Source organism: Tamandua tetradactyla, chromosome 5 (assembly GCF_023851605.1).
Source record: "Tamandua tetradactyla isolate mTamTet1 chromosome 5, mTamTet1.pri, whole genome shotgun sequence".
NCBI classification, from domain to species: Eukaryota; Metazoa; Chordata; class Mammalia; order Pilosa; family Myrmecophagidae; genus Tamandua; species Tamandua tetradactyla.
The window spans coordinates 168,176,494-168,192,567 of NC_135331.1; the positions used below are offsets into that span (position 1 = coordinate 168,176,494).

At 37.3% G+C, this 16,074-nt stretch overlaps 1 protein-coding gene across 1 annotated transcript in view; it reads left to right on the forward strand.

Moving 5' to 3' along the window:
• The window catches only part of FIG4 (FIG4 phosphoinositide 5-phosphatase), a 186,602-nt gene that overhangs the window by 16,159 nt on the left and 154,369 nt on the right, over positions 1–16,074 (forward strand). Inside the window, exons 2-3 of the mRNA XM_077162640.1 lie at positions 4,296–4,394; positions 5,206–5,329. Of these exons, the coding sequence (XP_077018755.1) occupies positions 4,296–4,394; positions 5,206–5,329 (223 nt within the window). The remainder of the gene's footprint in view (positions 1–4,295; positions 4,395–5,205; positions 5,330–16,074) is intronic.

Consider the following 16,074-nt stretch of genomic DNA (forward strand, 5'->3'; position numbering starts at 1 on the left):
GAACCTTGATTACTCTTTTTTTTAATACAGTCAATCAACAAGTTATATCTCCAAAATATATCTTCAGTTTATCTTTTCCCTATGGTTTCCCTCAGTGTCTGCATAGAGGAGACATTTACTAATAAATGGTCAAATGAATGACATCAACAGGAAACCAAGAAAATTTGGTGAAAAAATGTGGATGCTGAAAATGCAGTGGTCATAAAAGACAAAGGACAAGTCTAGACTAAAGGAAATTAAAACGGACATGGTAACCAAGTGTAATACACAATCCTTGATTGGATTCTGGCATAGCTATGAAGGATATTATAGTGCCAGTTGGAGAAATTTGATTGTATATAGGTAGTAGTGTGCCAATGATATGATTATGTGGAAGTATGCTTTGTTTTTAGGAAATATGAGTTGAAATTTCTATGGGTGATGTGTTATGATACCTGCAACTTATTTTCAAATGATTCAGGGGCAAAAGAGCTTATATAAGGAGAAAGGAAGGGATAAAGCATATGTAGCAAAGTATCAAAATTGGTGAATTTAGAAGAAGAATATATGGTTGTTTGTTGTACTACTCTGTCATCTTTAGGTTTGAAATTTTCCAAAATGAAAAATTGGGAAAATTAGCAGTGGAGAAGAATTTAAAGAAAAGACATATCATTTCAGGGCAAGTTTTATAACTCAAAATGCTGAGATCCATTTTAAATGAGGCATAATATTAAATATAACAAAGTCTAAAGATATACATAGTTATAGAGTTGATATATTTAACAGGAAAGAAATAAGGAGAGACAAAAAGTGGAGACAGATCTTTCTGGAAAAGTTCTTTTTAAAAATTGGTGTGAAATTAGGTGTTTGGCTGCCCATCAGAGGGCAGTGCAGGGAAGGAATGCTCTTGTCCACAGCAGACCAACTGAAAACTGATTTTCTTTCCCACCTAAGCAGCTCCACATGAGGTCGCTGTTCTCTGAACAAAACATTTTTAGGATAGAAGTGAGAGAATATGGAAAGTTACACTGGTTCCCGTTATTTTCTCTCCACATCTGCTTCTAAAAGCTATGGATATTAGCATTGGTTCCTCCTGCTTATGGAATCTTCAGAGGGGTCTGAATACAGAGTTAACACTTTTGCCCACTAGCATTTCAGGGATATATAATATCTTTCTTTTTATGATAAGCCTGCCAAATCATAATTCTATTGCTATTAATTTTTAAATTTCCTAGGATCATTTAAAATTCTAGGAATCCATTCAGAATTTTTTCCCTAAATTTACCTCTGTTAAAGCTATGAATGCTTGCTGCCTTCCCGAGTGGTTGGATTAAAAGGGCCATCTTTATGTTATGTGCTTACCCAAAAAAGGATGGGTTAGGATAGATGCTGTAGAAAACTACCCAGCTAATTAGATAATTACTCTGTGATAGGTGGTTGCTCTTTCATCTGATATTTACCTAATGTTAGATTGCACTGGGTAATTAAACCCACAGAGTTTAGGTGGTTAGGCCCAGTCTCCTGAAGTACGTATAATTAGATGGTGGAGGCAGACATATGCCCCAAACAAATTTAGATGTAAAGTTGCTGGGAGGGCCAGAGCAAGAATTTTCTTCAAAGGAAGGGGTAATAAGAGAGGAGATGTGGGGTGTCACTTTTCCTAACTTGGTTGAACACAGGAAGTCCTGCTTAGCTGTCCTTGTTCAAGCCCAAACTGAGCATCCAGACATCAGAGTCTCTGGGTAGCTTATTCTGAATGAGCTCGGTGTCCTTCCTGTGTTCTCGTTACATCTAGTTCAGACCTCTATTACAGCATGTTGTTCATGGCTGTTAGTTTACATGGCCTTCTCTCCCAAAGATAAGACCATTTACTGATAGGTTTGCGCCTTCTCCATTCTGGACCTGTACATGCTTTTCTTCCTCTGGGTGCTCTATTTTTTTTTTCTTTTTTACTGTTTTTTGTATTTCTCTCAAATATAATAGCTCAGACTAATTGACATCTTAAAAAGTAAAGGAACCAACACTCACTGATTGCCTTCTTTGTGTGGAACACTCTATCAGGTGTTTGTATTCGGTTTCTTTTTTTATTTTGTTCCTCTAACGAAAACGTCACGTTTCCTCCCTTCTCAGATCTTGGCACTTGCTGTGTTTTTCTCCCAGGAATAGGTCTTTAAGAGAGTGGCTCCCTCTTCTCCTAAAAAAATAGGTTATAGTTTACAAACCAGTCTTCTTAAGTTAATTTTATTAGGTTTTCTTATCAACCGCCACCCCATCCCCTGTCCTAGTGGTGGGGAGGGTCTCAGGGACAGAAATTAGCTGAGGTCAGACCCAGATGCTTTGACCCCTTCTTTTTAGTACAGCAATATTATTGGTCACCGGATGTCCTAACTTGGTTTACTAACTTTTATTATAATTGTTTTATTTCTGCCTCATTATAAGAAGTAGCATTATCCAGAGTCTACCTCTCCTAGGAGATGAGGAATTGAGCTTTTGGTTAGCCTTCCTCTTGAGAGTGGGCTAACCTATCACTTTTAACGTATTGTTTTGTTCTCCATGACCCTATAAGTCTATATCTGACTTTTAGAAAAAAATTTCACCAGATTTATAGTTAAAACCAAGTGCTCCTATTCTGATACATAGTAAACTACTACTTTTTCAAGTCTTACCATCCTTTAACATGCAATTCATGTCCTGATCTTTTGGCATTTTATGCCTCTGTAGTAATCGACGTTAATCTTTCCTATTCTGATTTGCTATGGTCTGTATAATTCGGGTTGGCCATTAACCTAGCAAATCTTACTTTGATATTTAATTGCATTTGTGTGTTTGTATCTTATCTGACCAATGAGATGGTAAAATATTAGTTGACTATAGCAGTGTGTTCTCATTTTTTACAATGTTGCAAAAGTTTGCACTGTTAAAGGACAGTCTTTAAAGAAAAATATCTGTAAATAATTTATTTTACTAATGATGATTTTCTTTATTTCTGAAATGTAATTTAAAAATAATTTATCTTGTTTAATTTTCATTTAGATACAAGATTATTATTTTTCTTCATTTTTATTATTCAATTCATTCTCAGCATTCCTTTAAGAAAACTAATGCATTTGAGTATAATGCTCTAAGAAATGAAAGAATATTATTTCCTATAGCTTATCTATAAAAAGCCATTTGGGAAACTATATCATCTTAATCTTTTATAGTACTTCTTGGTGGATTTTTATATTTTATGTATTAAAGCTGTTTGCAATCTTCTATAGAAAAATTTTAAGGATATATGTGATAAAATATCACATTTGGATAGCTTTAATTGTCTAAGCATTCCTAATTGTTGAGGGTTTTTTTTTTTTTTTTTGGCATGGGCAGGCACTGGAATCGAACCTGGGTCTCTGGTATAGCAGGCAAGAACTCTGCCACTGTGCCACCATTGCCTGCCCATGTTAAGCTGTTTAGTTCTTACCAGAGCTGCTCCTTCCTGACAAAGTTTAAGCATCAGTTTCAATCAGTTAGATTAATCTCTAAGTATACATATGATGTAATTAAATTCATCTGACCTGGTCTTGGGCACATTTCAGATGTCAGACTGATCTTGACACCACTGGGAATATTTCAGTTGTTCAGTTCACCTTTTGGAATCATTTTATAGCCTTTGTTTTACCTGCCAGTTATAGTTAATGGAAAAGTACCTTTTAGAAAGTAGCCCATCTGATTTAATTAATTTATTTAATTTCAGAAATTGTGCATAAGGCAAAATGCCTTCAGAAATTGTATTGGTTTGCTAAAGCTGCTGGAATACAATATACCAGAAATGGAATGGCTTTTGAAAAGGGAATTTATTAAGTTGCAAATTTACTGTTCTAAGGCTATAATAGTGTCCCAAATAAGGCATCCAGGGAAAGATACCTTTGCTCAGGAAAGATCAGTGGATCTGGAACACCTCTGTCAGCTGGGAGTGCATGTGGCTGGCATCTGCTAGTGTCTTTGGCTTTGGTTTCAAACAGCTTCCCCAGGGGCATTTTCTTTCTCTCCAAAGGTCTCTGGCTGTGTGGGCTCTCTAGCTTTTTCCAAAATGATTCCCTCTTACAGGTCTACTAAGCAATCCCACCTAGAATGGGTGGAGACACATCTGCATGGAAACCACCTAATCAATAGGTCCCACCCACAATTGGGGGGGGGGTCACATCTCCAGGAAGACAACTTAATCAAAAAGATTCCACCCAGTAATATTGAAACAGCACTAAAGAGCATGACTTTTCTGGGGTGCACAACAGTTTCAAACCAGCACAGAAACTAACAACATTCTGTTTTCTTTCTAGAGGTACTTTCTAGTTGGGAGCAATCATGCAGAAACAAAATATCGTGTATTGAAAATCGATAGAACAGAACCAAAAGATTTGGTCATAATTGATGATCGGGTAAGTATCTTGCATTTTAATTGCATTAAGAAACAAACCTTCATGCTAGTTGTTTAAAAGGATATGAAATATCTTTACTGCTTCTAGTGATATATTAGTTTTTTATTCTGCACCTAAAATGATAATTGCTTTTCTTCATTGGCTAAAATTTTACTCCCTAATCTGATTGTAGAAATTACTGATGTTAATAAGTATGTTCTAATTACATTTTATTCCTCAAATCTTTGACTTGTTTTGTAAATAACTCTTTGGATAAGAGGATAAAAATCTTTTCTCAGTTGACATTTTAAAAAGTTTCACTATGACTCTTTATATTGCATCTACTAAAAAGATTAACTGTTACTTTACTCCTGGGAGTTTTTATTAATATAGTGTAATGGTTCCGTGGCTTTATTTGGGAGTGGGAGTGGTCAGTTAGGAATCCCTTTGAGAATCTATAGAGAGCTATAGGTCTTCTCATAAAAATGCACATATACACAGATACCCAAAATATTGCATATATTTTTAAGGGTTTCACAGGCTTCTTAGAATTTATCTGTGGATCCCCTAAATCTTTGACTCGCTTGTTTAGAATGTAAGATTTTGACAAGGTCTTTTAGTATTTAACCATGTAAGGCAGTAACCAACTTTTACTGCCATTATTAAAGAATTTGTTAGCTTTTTTCAATTGTAGTTTTATCTGGCATTATTACAGTCTTCTCTATGAAATATCTAACGATTCTTATAGATAACTTTTAGTTTGAGAGGTTAAATAATAAGTAATCAATTTAAAGGATAAATAACCTAACAGATAAAACTTGCTTATTTCTAGCATGTATATACGCCACAAGAAGTAAGAGAACTTCTTGGCCGCTTGGATCTAGGAAATAGGACAAAAATGGGACAGAAAGGATCCTCAGGGTTATTTCGAGCTGTTTCAGCTTTTGGTGTCGTAGGTAAGAAATATGCCTCCCTCTCCCCCCCCCCCCTTTTTCCCTATAAAACTACTTAAAGATAGTTGACAAGACTGTAAAGCTGTATAATTATGACTCACCATCTATGGCTTTGGCTGTCTAAATAAACTCCATTACCTACCAATCAGATACCAACAGGCATTTATGCAGTGTCTGCCTTGGGTTTAGCACTATGCTCAGTTTTATATAGATTAGATATTAAAAAAAAATGTAGAAATGGTTCTGGCTTTCAGGGAGTCTCCTATCTCCTTGCCTGGCTTGTTGAGGAGTGAAAAAATAAAAATAAACTGTAAAAAAATGTGCGCGGCTGTTCATCAGGCTGGAATTACAGACACAAATAAAGGCTGCTGCAAAGTTAACAGGAATTTCTCCCAAGGACATGTCATAACCCCTTCTCTGAGAGACTAATGCTTTCTTACTCACTGAGAAACTTTGTTCTGTAAAATCATAGGCTGTCAGAAACTCTGCTGTTTAAAATTATATCAGTAAGATAAAATGTCCCACTCTTACCTGGAGGATCTGAGTCACTTTGACACAGAAAAGCAGCCTCGATTTGCACCTCAGCTGCAGTCCTTCTCATAATGGGTTTCTGGAGACAACATTCCATCTCTATCTTAAATATATTGTTTTTGAGGAAACAGAACTCTAGGTCCACTTCACAGTCCAGACCTGATGTTGATCTCTTTACATACTTTTGTTTGAGCCTGTCTATTTAAATTTTCCCTAGACTCTAGCCTTCTCCCAAATCCCATAATTAGCTTTTTACTTTAGTGAGATGCCCCACTGTTTCTCTGGTGTGTGCTCCCTCTCACTGCAGTGAGTCAATAAGTCTGCCTCTGTTGTATGTACTACATGGTTGTCTCCAGTGGTCTTAGGCTTATTGGATGAGTACAGAGGACAAAAGCCAATGCACATGAAACAACTCTAAGATGATAATTAGAAACTGTATAGTATAAGTTGTGTTGTTGGTGATTACATAAGAGGTAGATTACTTGGACCTGAAATGGCCAGGAACAACTTCCTAGAGAAGATGAAACTTGAGTTAGACCCTGAAAGAGACAAGGTTTGGATGGATGTAGGAAAGTGAGGAGGAAACTTGGGTAGAATGACAGAAGACATGAAGATACAGGCATGAAGATACCCGGGGGGTGCTGGAATGTTGGGGAGCAGTTGGGTGAGGACAGGTTGGTCAGGGCCTTGAAAGCCAAACAAAAGACAACCATATTCCAGCTTCTCTGTTGATAGAGCCTTACTTCTATTTCATTTATTTTTTAAACACTTAAGAAATTATCTCTGTGCTTCTTAAATCTACTGGGCTCTATAAAATAATGACTGAGTGACTAGTTTCTACAAACATGAGCAAAATTCATAGGAATTTAACTAAGCTGTGTAGTTTCAAATTTTTATGTTAGGTTTTCTGATTACCAGTTTCTATTTTATAACTATATTTTTGAAAATTTGACTACATTCTGCCATATTTCAGGTTTTTCTCAATGTGCTCCCTTAGGCTCTTTTTTTTTTTTTTTTAACATTTTTTATTGTGAAATGTAACATATATGCAGAAAAGTGATAGATTTCAAAATACACCTTAACAAGTAGTTATAAAACAAACTTCAAGGTTTAATATGGGTTACAGTTCCACAATTTCAAATATTTCCTTCTTGCTGCTGTAATGTATTAGAGATTTAAAAAGAAATGTCAATATAATGATTCAGTAGTCCTACTCATTTGTTAAATCCTGTCTTCTCTGTTACAACTCCTCCCTCTCATTTGATCCTTCTCTCAGTCTTTAGGGATATTTGGGCAATGACCTTTCTAACTTATTCATGTTGAGAAGGGGTGTTGACATTATGGGATAGAGGGATGCAATTAGTTGATGTTCTTGGAGAGACTGGTCCCTTTGAGTTTCAGGGCTTATCTAGCATAGGAACAATCTGTAGGTTTTAGGTTTCTGAAAAATAAACTGAGTGAAACTATTATAGAGTCTCACATAGAGCCCTGGGTATTCTTTAGGGTTCTCTGGGATACTCTTGGTTGGGGCTTAGCATACTGTGGCAATTTGCAATATCTGCTGAAGCTTTCATAAGAGTAGCCTCCAGAATAGCTTCTCAACTCTATTTGACATTCCTAGTCACTGAAACCTTAATATATTGTATTTCCTTTCCCCATTTTAATCAAGAAGTCATTATCAATACCATGATGCCAGGGTCAGGCTCATCCCTAGGAGTCATATCCCACATTGCCGGAGGAATTACACCCCTGGAAGTCATTTCCATAGTTGGGCTTAGAGAGCAAGAGAGACCACATCTGAGCAACAAAAGAGGTTTCTGAAAGTGCTTCTGAGGCACGGTTGTTACAGCCATGAATTTCATAAGAGTAAACCTCAAGACTGAAGATGTGGCCTATTAACTTGGGAGTCCCTGATACTTGAGAGAAAGTCAGGAATTTCCCAGGTGGGGAAGTTTAATAGTTACATATTTTTTCTCCAGTCCCCAAGGGACTTCACAAATTCTTTTTTTAGTATCTGTCCAACATTCTCTGGAACGTACCAGAGCATTACATTAGCTATACAGAATTACAAGCTCTCATTCCCAATTCTAGGCTCTATATGTTTAGGTTGTTTAAATGGATTGATCAGACACATTGTTAGATTATGTGCTACAGAAAACTTTTGGACAAAGTGAACGTCTCTTCCTTTGATCTCACACAGAAAGTGAAGTTTTAGAATATAGACACTATAATCTAATACTCTTAGATTTACCTTAGTCTCAACCAGATCAGCTTCGTTTGTATCTCTAATTGAAGTCTGATCTCATTTTTAGCTGCTTTACCAGTTGCTATATGGAATAATGTTGACTCTCAGAGCCATAGAACTCCAACTGTTAAGTCTTAGCTATCACACAGATATCCAAAGTTCCAGGGAAAACCAAGTTATACACAAAATAAAACAATTTGTAGTTATACACTAAATAGATTTATATGTAATCTGTTTTGGTCCATTTTATTTCATAAGTGGCTACCAGGAAGGGTAAAGAGTGATGTGACATGACTGGTTTCTTCCTTGCCTCAGGTCTGACCCCTTTTTTACACCTTGTACTCAGTCTCCACAGTTTCTCAAAATTACGTATTTAATGGATAAATGTTTGCAGGCAAGTTCTTGTCTTTGTATGTCATATCAGTTCATGCATTTAAATTCCATATATATGTTAAATCCTATTTAAGTTTTTTTTTTCCTTCTTTTTTTTACATGGGCAGGCACCAGGAACTGAACCTGGGTCTCCAGCATGGCAGGCAAGAGTTCTGCCACTGAGCCACTATCACACCACCCCTATTTAAGTTTTTATATTTAACATTTTTTCAAAACTCTAAATAAATGTGTCAAACATAGTAGACTTTCATTTGGTTATTATTTAGTTACTAATTTAAGCTTACCACTTTAAATGATGATGCTTGAACTTTTTTTGAGTGGAAATTTTGTAAGGTGTATTTAATACTGAATGCTGCAATAGCCAGGGTTTACTATTCAAAACTGGACCTTTCTTGATGGTTTAATGTAACAAAGAAGATCAGTTTTGAACTGCGTTAAAAAAGAATTGCAGACTGGGTAATTTGCCTTTATAGTAAGTGGTCCCTAGACTGCTATACTTTTTTGTTTTTATGATACTTTGGTCACTTTTCACTGTTCTTGGCATGCTTGCTTCTAGTTTATTCCTTGCCTCATCTTTGCTCTATAACCAAGCTTGTAAAACCAGAAGCATTAATCATTTGATAACTGAGTTTTTAAGCATGTATTTTATTTTACAAACAAATATTAGTTAATAAGCTCTGGGAAGGGCTGAAGGTATCTCCATATTTCTCTTAAAAGTGACATTCTTAGACATTATGGTACTATTTCTCTTGCAGTCAGAGGCCTCTTGGTCTGTGACTGTTCTTGGTTGGGTGAAGTCAACTGAAAGACTGACCTACCAGCAAAGTAATGCAATATTATACTAAGAAATCTGTTCTAGTTCGCTAGCTGCTGGAATGCGATATACTAGAACTGGGATGGCTTGTAAAAAGGGGAATTTATTAAGTTGCAAGTTTACAGTCTAAAGCTGTGAGGATGTCCCAATTAAAGCAAGTTTATAAAAATGTCCAAATTAAGGCACCAGCAGGAGGTTACCTTAACTCAAGAAAAGCTGATGAAGTTCAGGGTTTTTCTCTCAACTGGAAAGGCACATGGCAAATATGGTGATGTCTGCTAGCTTTCTGTCCAGGCTTCTTGTTTCATGAAGCTCCCCTGGGGACGTTTTCCAAAGGTCTTTGCCTGCATGGGTGGTTCTTGTGGTTCTAAAAACGGACTCTATCCAAAATGTTTCTTCTTTTAAGGATTCCGGTAAACTAGTCAAGACCCACCTGGAATGGATGGAGTCACATCTCCCTGTAATCAAAAGTTAATACCCACCATTCTGAGAGTCACATCTCCATGGGAACAATCAAGAATCTCCCAGCCAGCAATACTGAATGAAAATGAAAGGACATGGCTTTTCTGGGGTTCACCACAGTTTCAAACCAGCACAGAAGCATTTATCATTTTTTTTTTTTTTTTTTTTTTTTTTTTTTTAAAGGAAAGACAGAGAGAAGGAAGGAAGGATAGAAGGGAGGAAGGAAGGAAGAAAGGGAAACATCTTTAAACATTTTCTTGTTTTTATTGTATTTTGTTTCTCCGTTTTTTGTTACATGGGCTGGGGCCGGGAATCGAACCGAGGTCCTCCGGCATAGCAGGCAAGCACTTTGCCCGCTGAGCCACCGCGGCCCGCCCTATCATTTTTATGTAAATGTATTTTACATAGTCTAGTTCTTCCATCAGAGTATACTTTGTAATGTAAACAAAATTTAGAACTAGTGAAGAAATAAACAGGGACTTAATAAAAGTCTATGACCTATCTAGTACTGTCTTAGAAATAATGAGGGATACTGAAATAGTAATAGGCATACAACTTATCTTTGAAAAATGTATAATCTAGTGATTGGAATAATACATGTATGAAATGACTAGTTGTCTTCTCTTCTGTGTCTAAAATATTTTTTCTACCAACTTTTCACCATGTTAATTTATGGATAATATTTTTGCTAAAATGTTTTGAGTTGTTATGGTTAGTTCAGTACACAATTTGTAAGAATCTAAAACATAGATAAACAGAGCTTCTCAGCTATCTATGGTAAAGAAACAAATTCCCCCCAGTATGTCACAGGTCCTATGACATGGTCCTGTTGTGCACGACTTGTATGTAGTTTGTACCAAGTGAATCACCACACAGTTTAATAATACCCAAACTAGTCTATATCCTATTCAAGGCAAGTTCGCTGATCTTAGGTATGTATGTTGTGGCAATCTCAAATTGCTCAAACCCTTACACTAAAATCTTTTTTGTGGGCCAGGACTGAATAGTTCTTGCACCAGCACTGTTCTCAAGACTACACTTTGAGAAATATTAACTTAGAGTATCATGTAGAGTTTCTTCGCTACGTGGATGGATCCGGTCCTATAGTTACTTTGCCAATTCTTGACTTGCTCCATTGTTATTTGACAACCAGCAGGAGGTTTGGCAAACCACTGAATGAGATGATGCGCATTCCTCACAAGTTGTTTTATAAGGGCCCTAGGGCACATGGATGGAGTAGATACCTACACTCTGTTTTATGACCATCCCATTCTTTTTTTCTTTTTTCCTCTCATGGGCAGGCACTGGGAATCGAACCGGGTGTCCTGCGTGGCTGGCGAGAACTCTGCCACTGAGACACCGCGGCCCGCCCCATCCCATTCCCTTTGGATACATAACCCTCCAGTCTGTGTTCTTTTTCTGCCTGTGTCACCCATTGTTGGGTTCTTTTTTGAACTGCTAGCATGTTGGAGGAGAGAGAGAGAATAAGAAGAGTCATTGTAGTAGACTAATTTATGGACTAAACTGTTATTTAAAATAACACCCTTGGAAATAGATTAGTAAATGTGAGATAACAATGGGAATAACAACAACAAAAAAGTGTGAGCCACAGACTACTAGTGAGGGAGCAGTAAGATTAATATTAGAGATGTCATTTTGGCTCTAGGCGGCTCTGTTGTACAAAAGGTATAGGTACCTTGTGGAGATTCTTCATACTTCTCTAATGGAGTACTGCCCTCATGGAAGGCTTCCAAGATAATGAGGACTCGTGGCATGGTGACCCCCAAAACGAAATAGTGCCTTCTTTCCTCTTGAGCTAGTGGGGGCCTTCCCGCTGTCAGAACAGCATGCCATGCCAGTCCCGTCATCCTGTCCCTTTTTAGACACTTTGCTTCATCTTCTTTTGAAATGACACAGCCTTCTCTTTGAAGAGAGAGAAATCACTTTTACATGATGGCAGTTACCTAATCTTTTGGGAAGTACTTAGTGAAATTTACCTGGGTCAGGAACATGCTGCAAGTGCATAGAAAGAAGGTGAAAACAACTTTGATCTGGCTCTTGGTATAGTAAGTGATGAACAGCTTGGCTTTTGGTAGATGTCTGCTCTAAATTGACGCCTTTTAATTGTTGGTTATATTTGAAAGGAAGCTTTTTAAAAGGAAATGATATTTCCAATTGGTAATAGAAAGGAAGAAGAGAATTATCTCATTAATGATATATTGAAGGCATTTGTGCTGGTAGAAAAGTATCTTCTTTGTGTTATATATTTACTTTTCATCATTCAAATTGTGGAAAGAAATATAGAATAGCATAAATGGGCTAGAGCTAAAAACATGACATTAAAATTCATTTAGGGGTGGGCCACGGCAGAATTCTCACCTGCCATGTCAGAGACCCGGATTCGATTCCCAGTGCCTGCCCAGGCAAAAAAAAAAAAGGGAAAAATTCAGTTAGATTGGAAGTTGAGAGAAAATGTTACAGGGAATTTTTTTTTTTTGTCTAAAAAAATAAATATATGGCAAAAATAAAGGGAAATTCCTCATCTTGGAAGTATTTGTTACTTAAACCCAGTTAAATTTTCTTCTTGAATGCTTTAGTGGTGCTTCCAGGTGTTTTACTTTGTAAGTTTTATCCTTCTAAAAGGATAACCACTTACTAGCTTACTTTTAATAAGATAGTCACGAGTTTGTTCATTTTTCTTTTTTCCTTTCTGTTCCTATGTCCTTCGGCTTTAATTAGGGAGTTTATGGTTAGTCTCTCAGGGAATAAAAAGGCTCAAATGAACTTTTTTTTTTTTAAAGCATTTTGTACTTTGTGGAATTCTAAAATGCCGTGGAAGTGTTATTCTTTGTTTTAATTGCATTTTTCTCAGTAGTACAGCTCATAAAATCTGAGCCTCTTTCCCTTATATATTTTAGCCCATTTATGTTAATTCATTCAATTTGTAGTTTCCATTTTCTGTCAGAGTAACAAGACACAGATTTGTCAGTTATAGAGTGAAAATTCATAGCACTAAGTTCCCAGCTAAGACTTTTTAAAATGTAGCACTTTTTCTCAGTGTGTGGGACAGAAAGGGGAAACAGGGACGAAAGTCAGAGAAAGGAAAATGAAAGTGAGTTTTGAGAAATAGTTTTGCTGGATAAAAGGTTCTTGGTTGACAGATTTTTCTTTCACTTCTTTGAGTATATCATCCCACTGCCTTCTGGCCTTTAATGTTTCTGATGAGAAATCAGCTGTATGTGACAATTTGTTGTTTTTTTTCTTGCAGCTTTCAAGATTTTCTTTGTCTTTACCTTACCTTTCAACATTTTGACTATGATATATCTGGGCAAGATTTTATATTTATTCTACTTGTAGTTTGTTGAACTTCTTGGATGTGTAGATTAATATTTTTCATCAAATTTGGGAGTTTTTGGCCATTATTTCCTTGGGTATTTTTTTTTAACTTTTAAATTTTTTTAAAAAATACCAAGAAACACCAAACAAATGCAAACATTCATAACTTTTTTTTTTTTGCACGGGCAGGTACACATTCGTTACTTTTGATCATTCCGTTCTACATATATAATCAGTAATTCACAATATCATCACTCCTTGAGTATTTTTTCTGCTCCTTTTTCTCTCTCCTCATTCTGGTACTCCCATTATGTATGTTGATGTAGTAGTGTCCCACATTTCTCTGAGGTGCTGTTCATCTTTCTTATTTTTTTTTCCTCTTCATTCTTCAGATTGCATATCTCAATCTGTCTTCAAATTTGCTGATTCTTTCTTCTGTCAGCTGAAATCTACTATTGAGCCCTTTTAGTATTTTTTTCAATTTGGTTATTATATGTTTCAACTCCAAGATGTCCCTTTGGTTCTTTTTTATAATTTCTGTTTCTTTATTGATTTTTTTCTGTTTGATGACACATTGTCATCAGACCTTCCTTTACTTCTTTTTTTTTTTTTTTGGTGCGTGGTCTGAGAATCGAACCCGGGTCTCCCACATGGAATGCGAGCATTCTACCACTGAACCACCCATGCACCCTCCCTTTACTTCTTTAAGCATGGTTTTCTTTAGTTCTTTGAACATATTCATAATAGTTGATTTGAAGTCTTTGTTAAGTCTGACAGCAGAGCCTTCTCAAAAGCTGTTTCTATTACTGGCTTTTTTTTCCTGTGTATGAGTCACACTTCCCTGTTTCTTTGCATGTCTCACAATTTTTTGTTGAAACTCTATACTTTGGATACTAAACTGTAGCAACTCTAGATATCAGTTTCACTCTACCCTCTTGTTCTTCTATAATTGTTTGCTTGTTTGTTTAGTGACTTGGCTGGTCTATTTCAGTAAAGTGTGTTTCCCCCGAAGTGTGCAGCCTCTGATGCTACTTTTCAGAGGGTTCAGCTTTGGGCATGCTGATAGTCACCCTGACACCCCTTCCTCCGAGAATGACAGTGGTTTTAGCTGCGCTGTATTTTGAGGTCATTTCCCCTGATCTCACTGTTAAGCCCTATGATGTCACAGTTAAGTGTCTAACTGGTTTACCTCTATTGGTATTACACCCAGCTGTTAGCCTTCTCTAATTGCCAGCTGATTGCTCTATTGTTTTTTAATGTGCCCTGGGGCATAAATTACTCCACGGTTTGACCCAATTAAATTTATACCCCTTTGCAGGGGTGGTTTTTCAGGCCAGTCTTTGAGGCTTGCACTGACCCTAGAAGGGCTCTTCTTGGCTGTCTTTTCCCTGATTTTCTCTGTTAAACTTCTACCTGGGCAACTGTTTTGCTTGGTGTTCTCATAGCACTACCAACCCTCTTAACTGCTCACCACCAGAATCTTCATTGTTTTCACCAGTGCCCTTAGGCTCTAGCAGTCCAGTGTCAGCCCCTTAGGAAGTACTAGGAAGCTCTCAATTCTGACAGCCTACATCTCTTCCTCGGCAGAACTTCTGCTCCACTGCTCTGAGGCTGAGATCTGGCAGCAACTCACTTCTCTTGGTTTGACAACCCTCTATTCTATGACTGGTCGTTTGTGTTGGCTTCTACCATCACCCTGTTAGCAAGCTTGAGTGAAGTCTATCAGGGCCCATTATTCTTGGAAGTGGGAGTTGGGAGGAAGAGGGAGCCCCTGACCTCTGGCCACACTTGCCTGAAATAGTTTCTGCAACATAGCGCTGGAGGGCGTGAGGAATGGTGTTAGCCTGCCCCTCCTGAGGAGAAACTGTACCTCCGGATGGGGGCTGGGGAAAAGGGAGCCCTCAATTGTACCTGCTCAGAGTAGAGCTTCTGACAGGCTGATCTGGGCAGAGGAAGTGGAAAGCAGGCCATGACTCAAGTGCTTTTTTTTTTTAAATTGTATAATATAACATATACAAAGCAAAGACAAAGAAAAAAGCAGTAATTTTCAGAGCACTCTTCCACAAGTAGTTACAGGGCAGATCCCAGAGTTTGTCATGGGCTCCATACCATCCTCTCAGATTTTTCCTTCTAGCTGATCCTGAATATAGGAGGCTAGAAGGAGTAAATTTTTTTTCATCACAATTGACTTATTTTTTGTTTTTTGTGAAAAATAACATACACACAAAAAAATCAATAAATTTCAAAGTACAGCACACAGTTAGTTGTAGAACATATTTCAGAGTTTGGTATGGGTTACAATTCCACAATTTTAGGTTTTTACTTCTAGCTGCTCTAAGATACTAAAAGAAATAGTTTAATGATTCAGTAATCATTTTGTTTGTTAAACCCTACCTTCTCTGTAGAACTTCACCATCACCTTTGTTCTTTCTCCCAGTCTTTGGGGGTATTTGGGCTATGGCCATTCTAACTCTTTCATGCTGGAAGGGGCTATCAATAATATGGGATAGGGAGATGGAACTAGCTGTTGTTCTGGAGAGGCTGGATCCTGTAGGTTTCAGGATTTGTCTGGTCCAGGGATCCATCTGGAGGTTGTAGGTTTCTGGAGAGTTACCCTAGTACATGGAAACTTTGTAGGATCTTATAAATTACCTTAGGTGTTCTTTAGGATTGGCTGAAATGGTTTTGGTTGGGGTTTGGCAAGTTATGATAGGTAGCAATGTCTAACTGAAGCTTGTGTAAGAGTGACCTCCAGAGTATCCTCTTGGCCCTACTTGAACTCTCTCAGCCACTGATACTTTATTAGTTATACTTCTTTTCCCCCTTTTAGTCAGGATGGAATTGTTGATCCCATGATGCCAGGGCCAGACTCATCCCTGGGGCTCATCTCCCACCCTGCCAGGGAGACTTTCACCCCTAGATGTCATGTTCCATAAAGAGGGGAGGTCAATGATTTCACTTACAGAG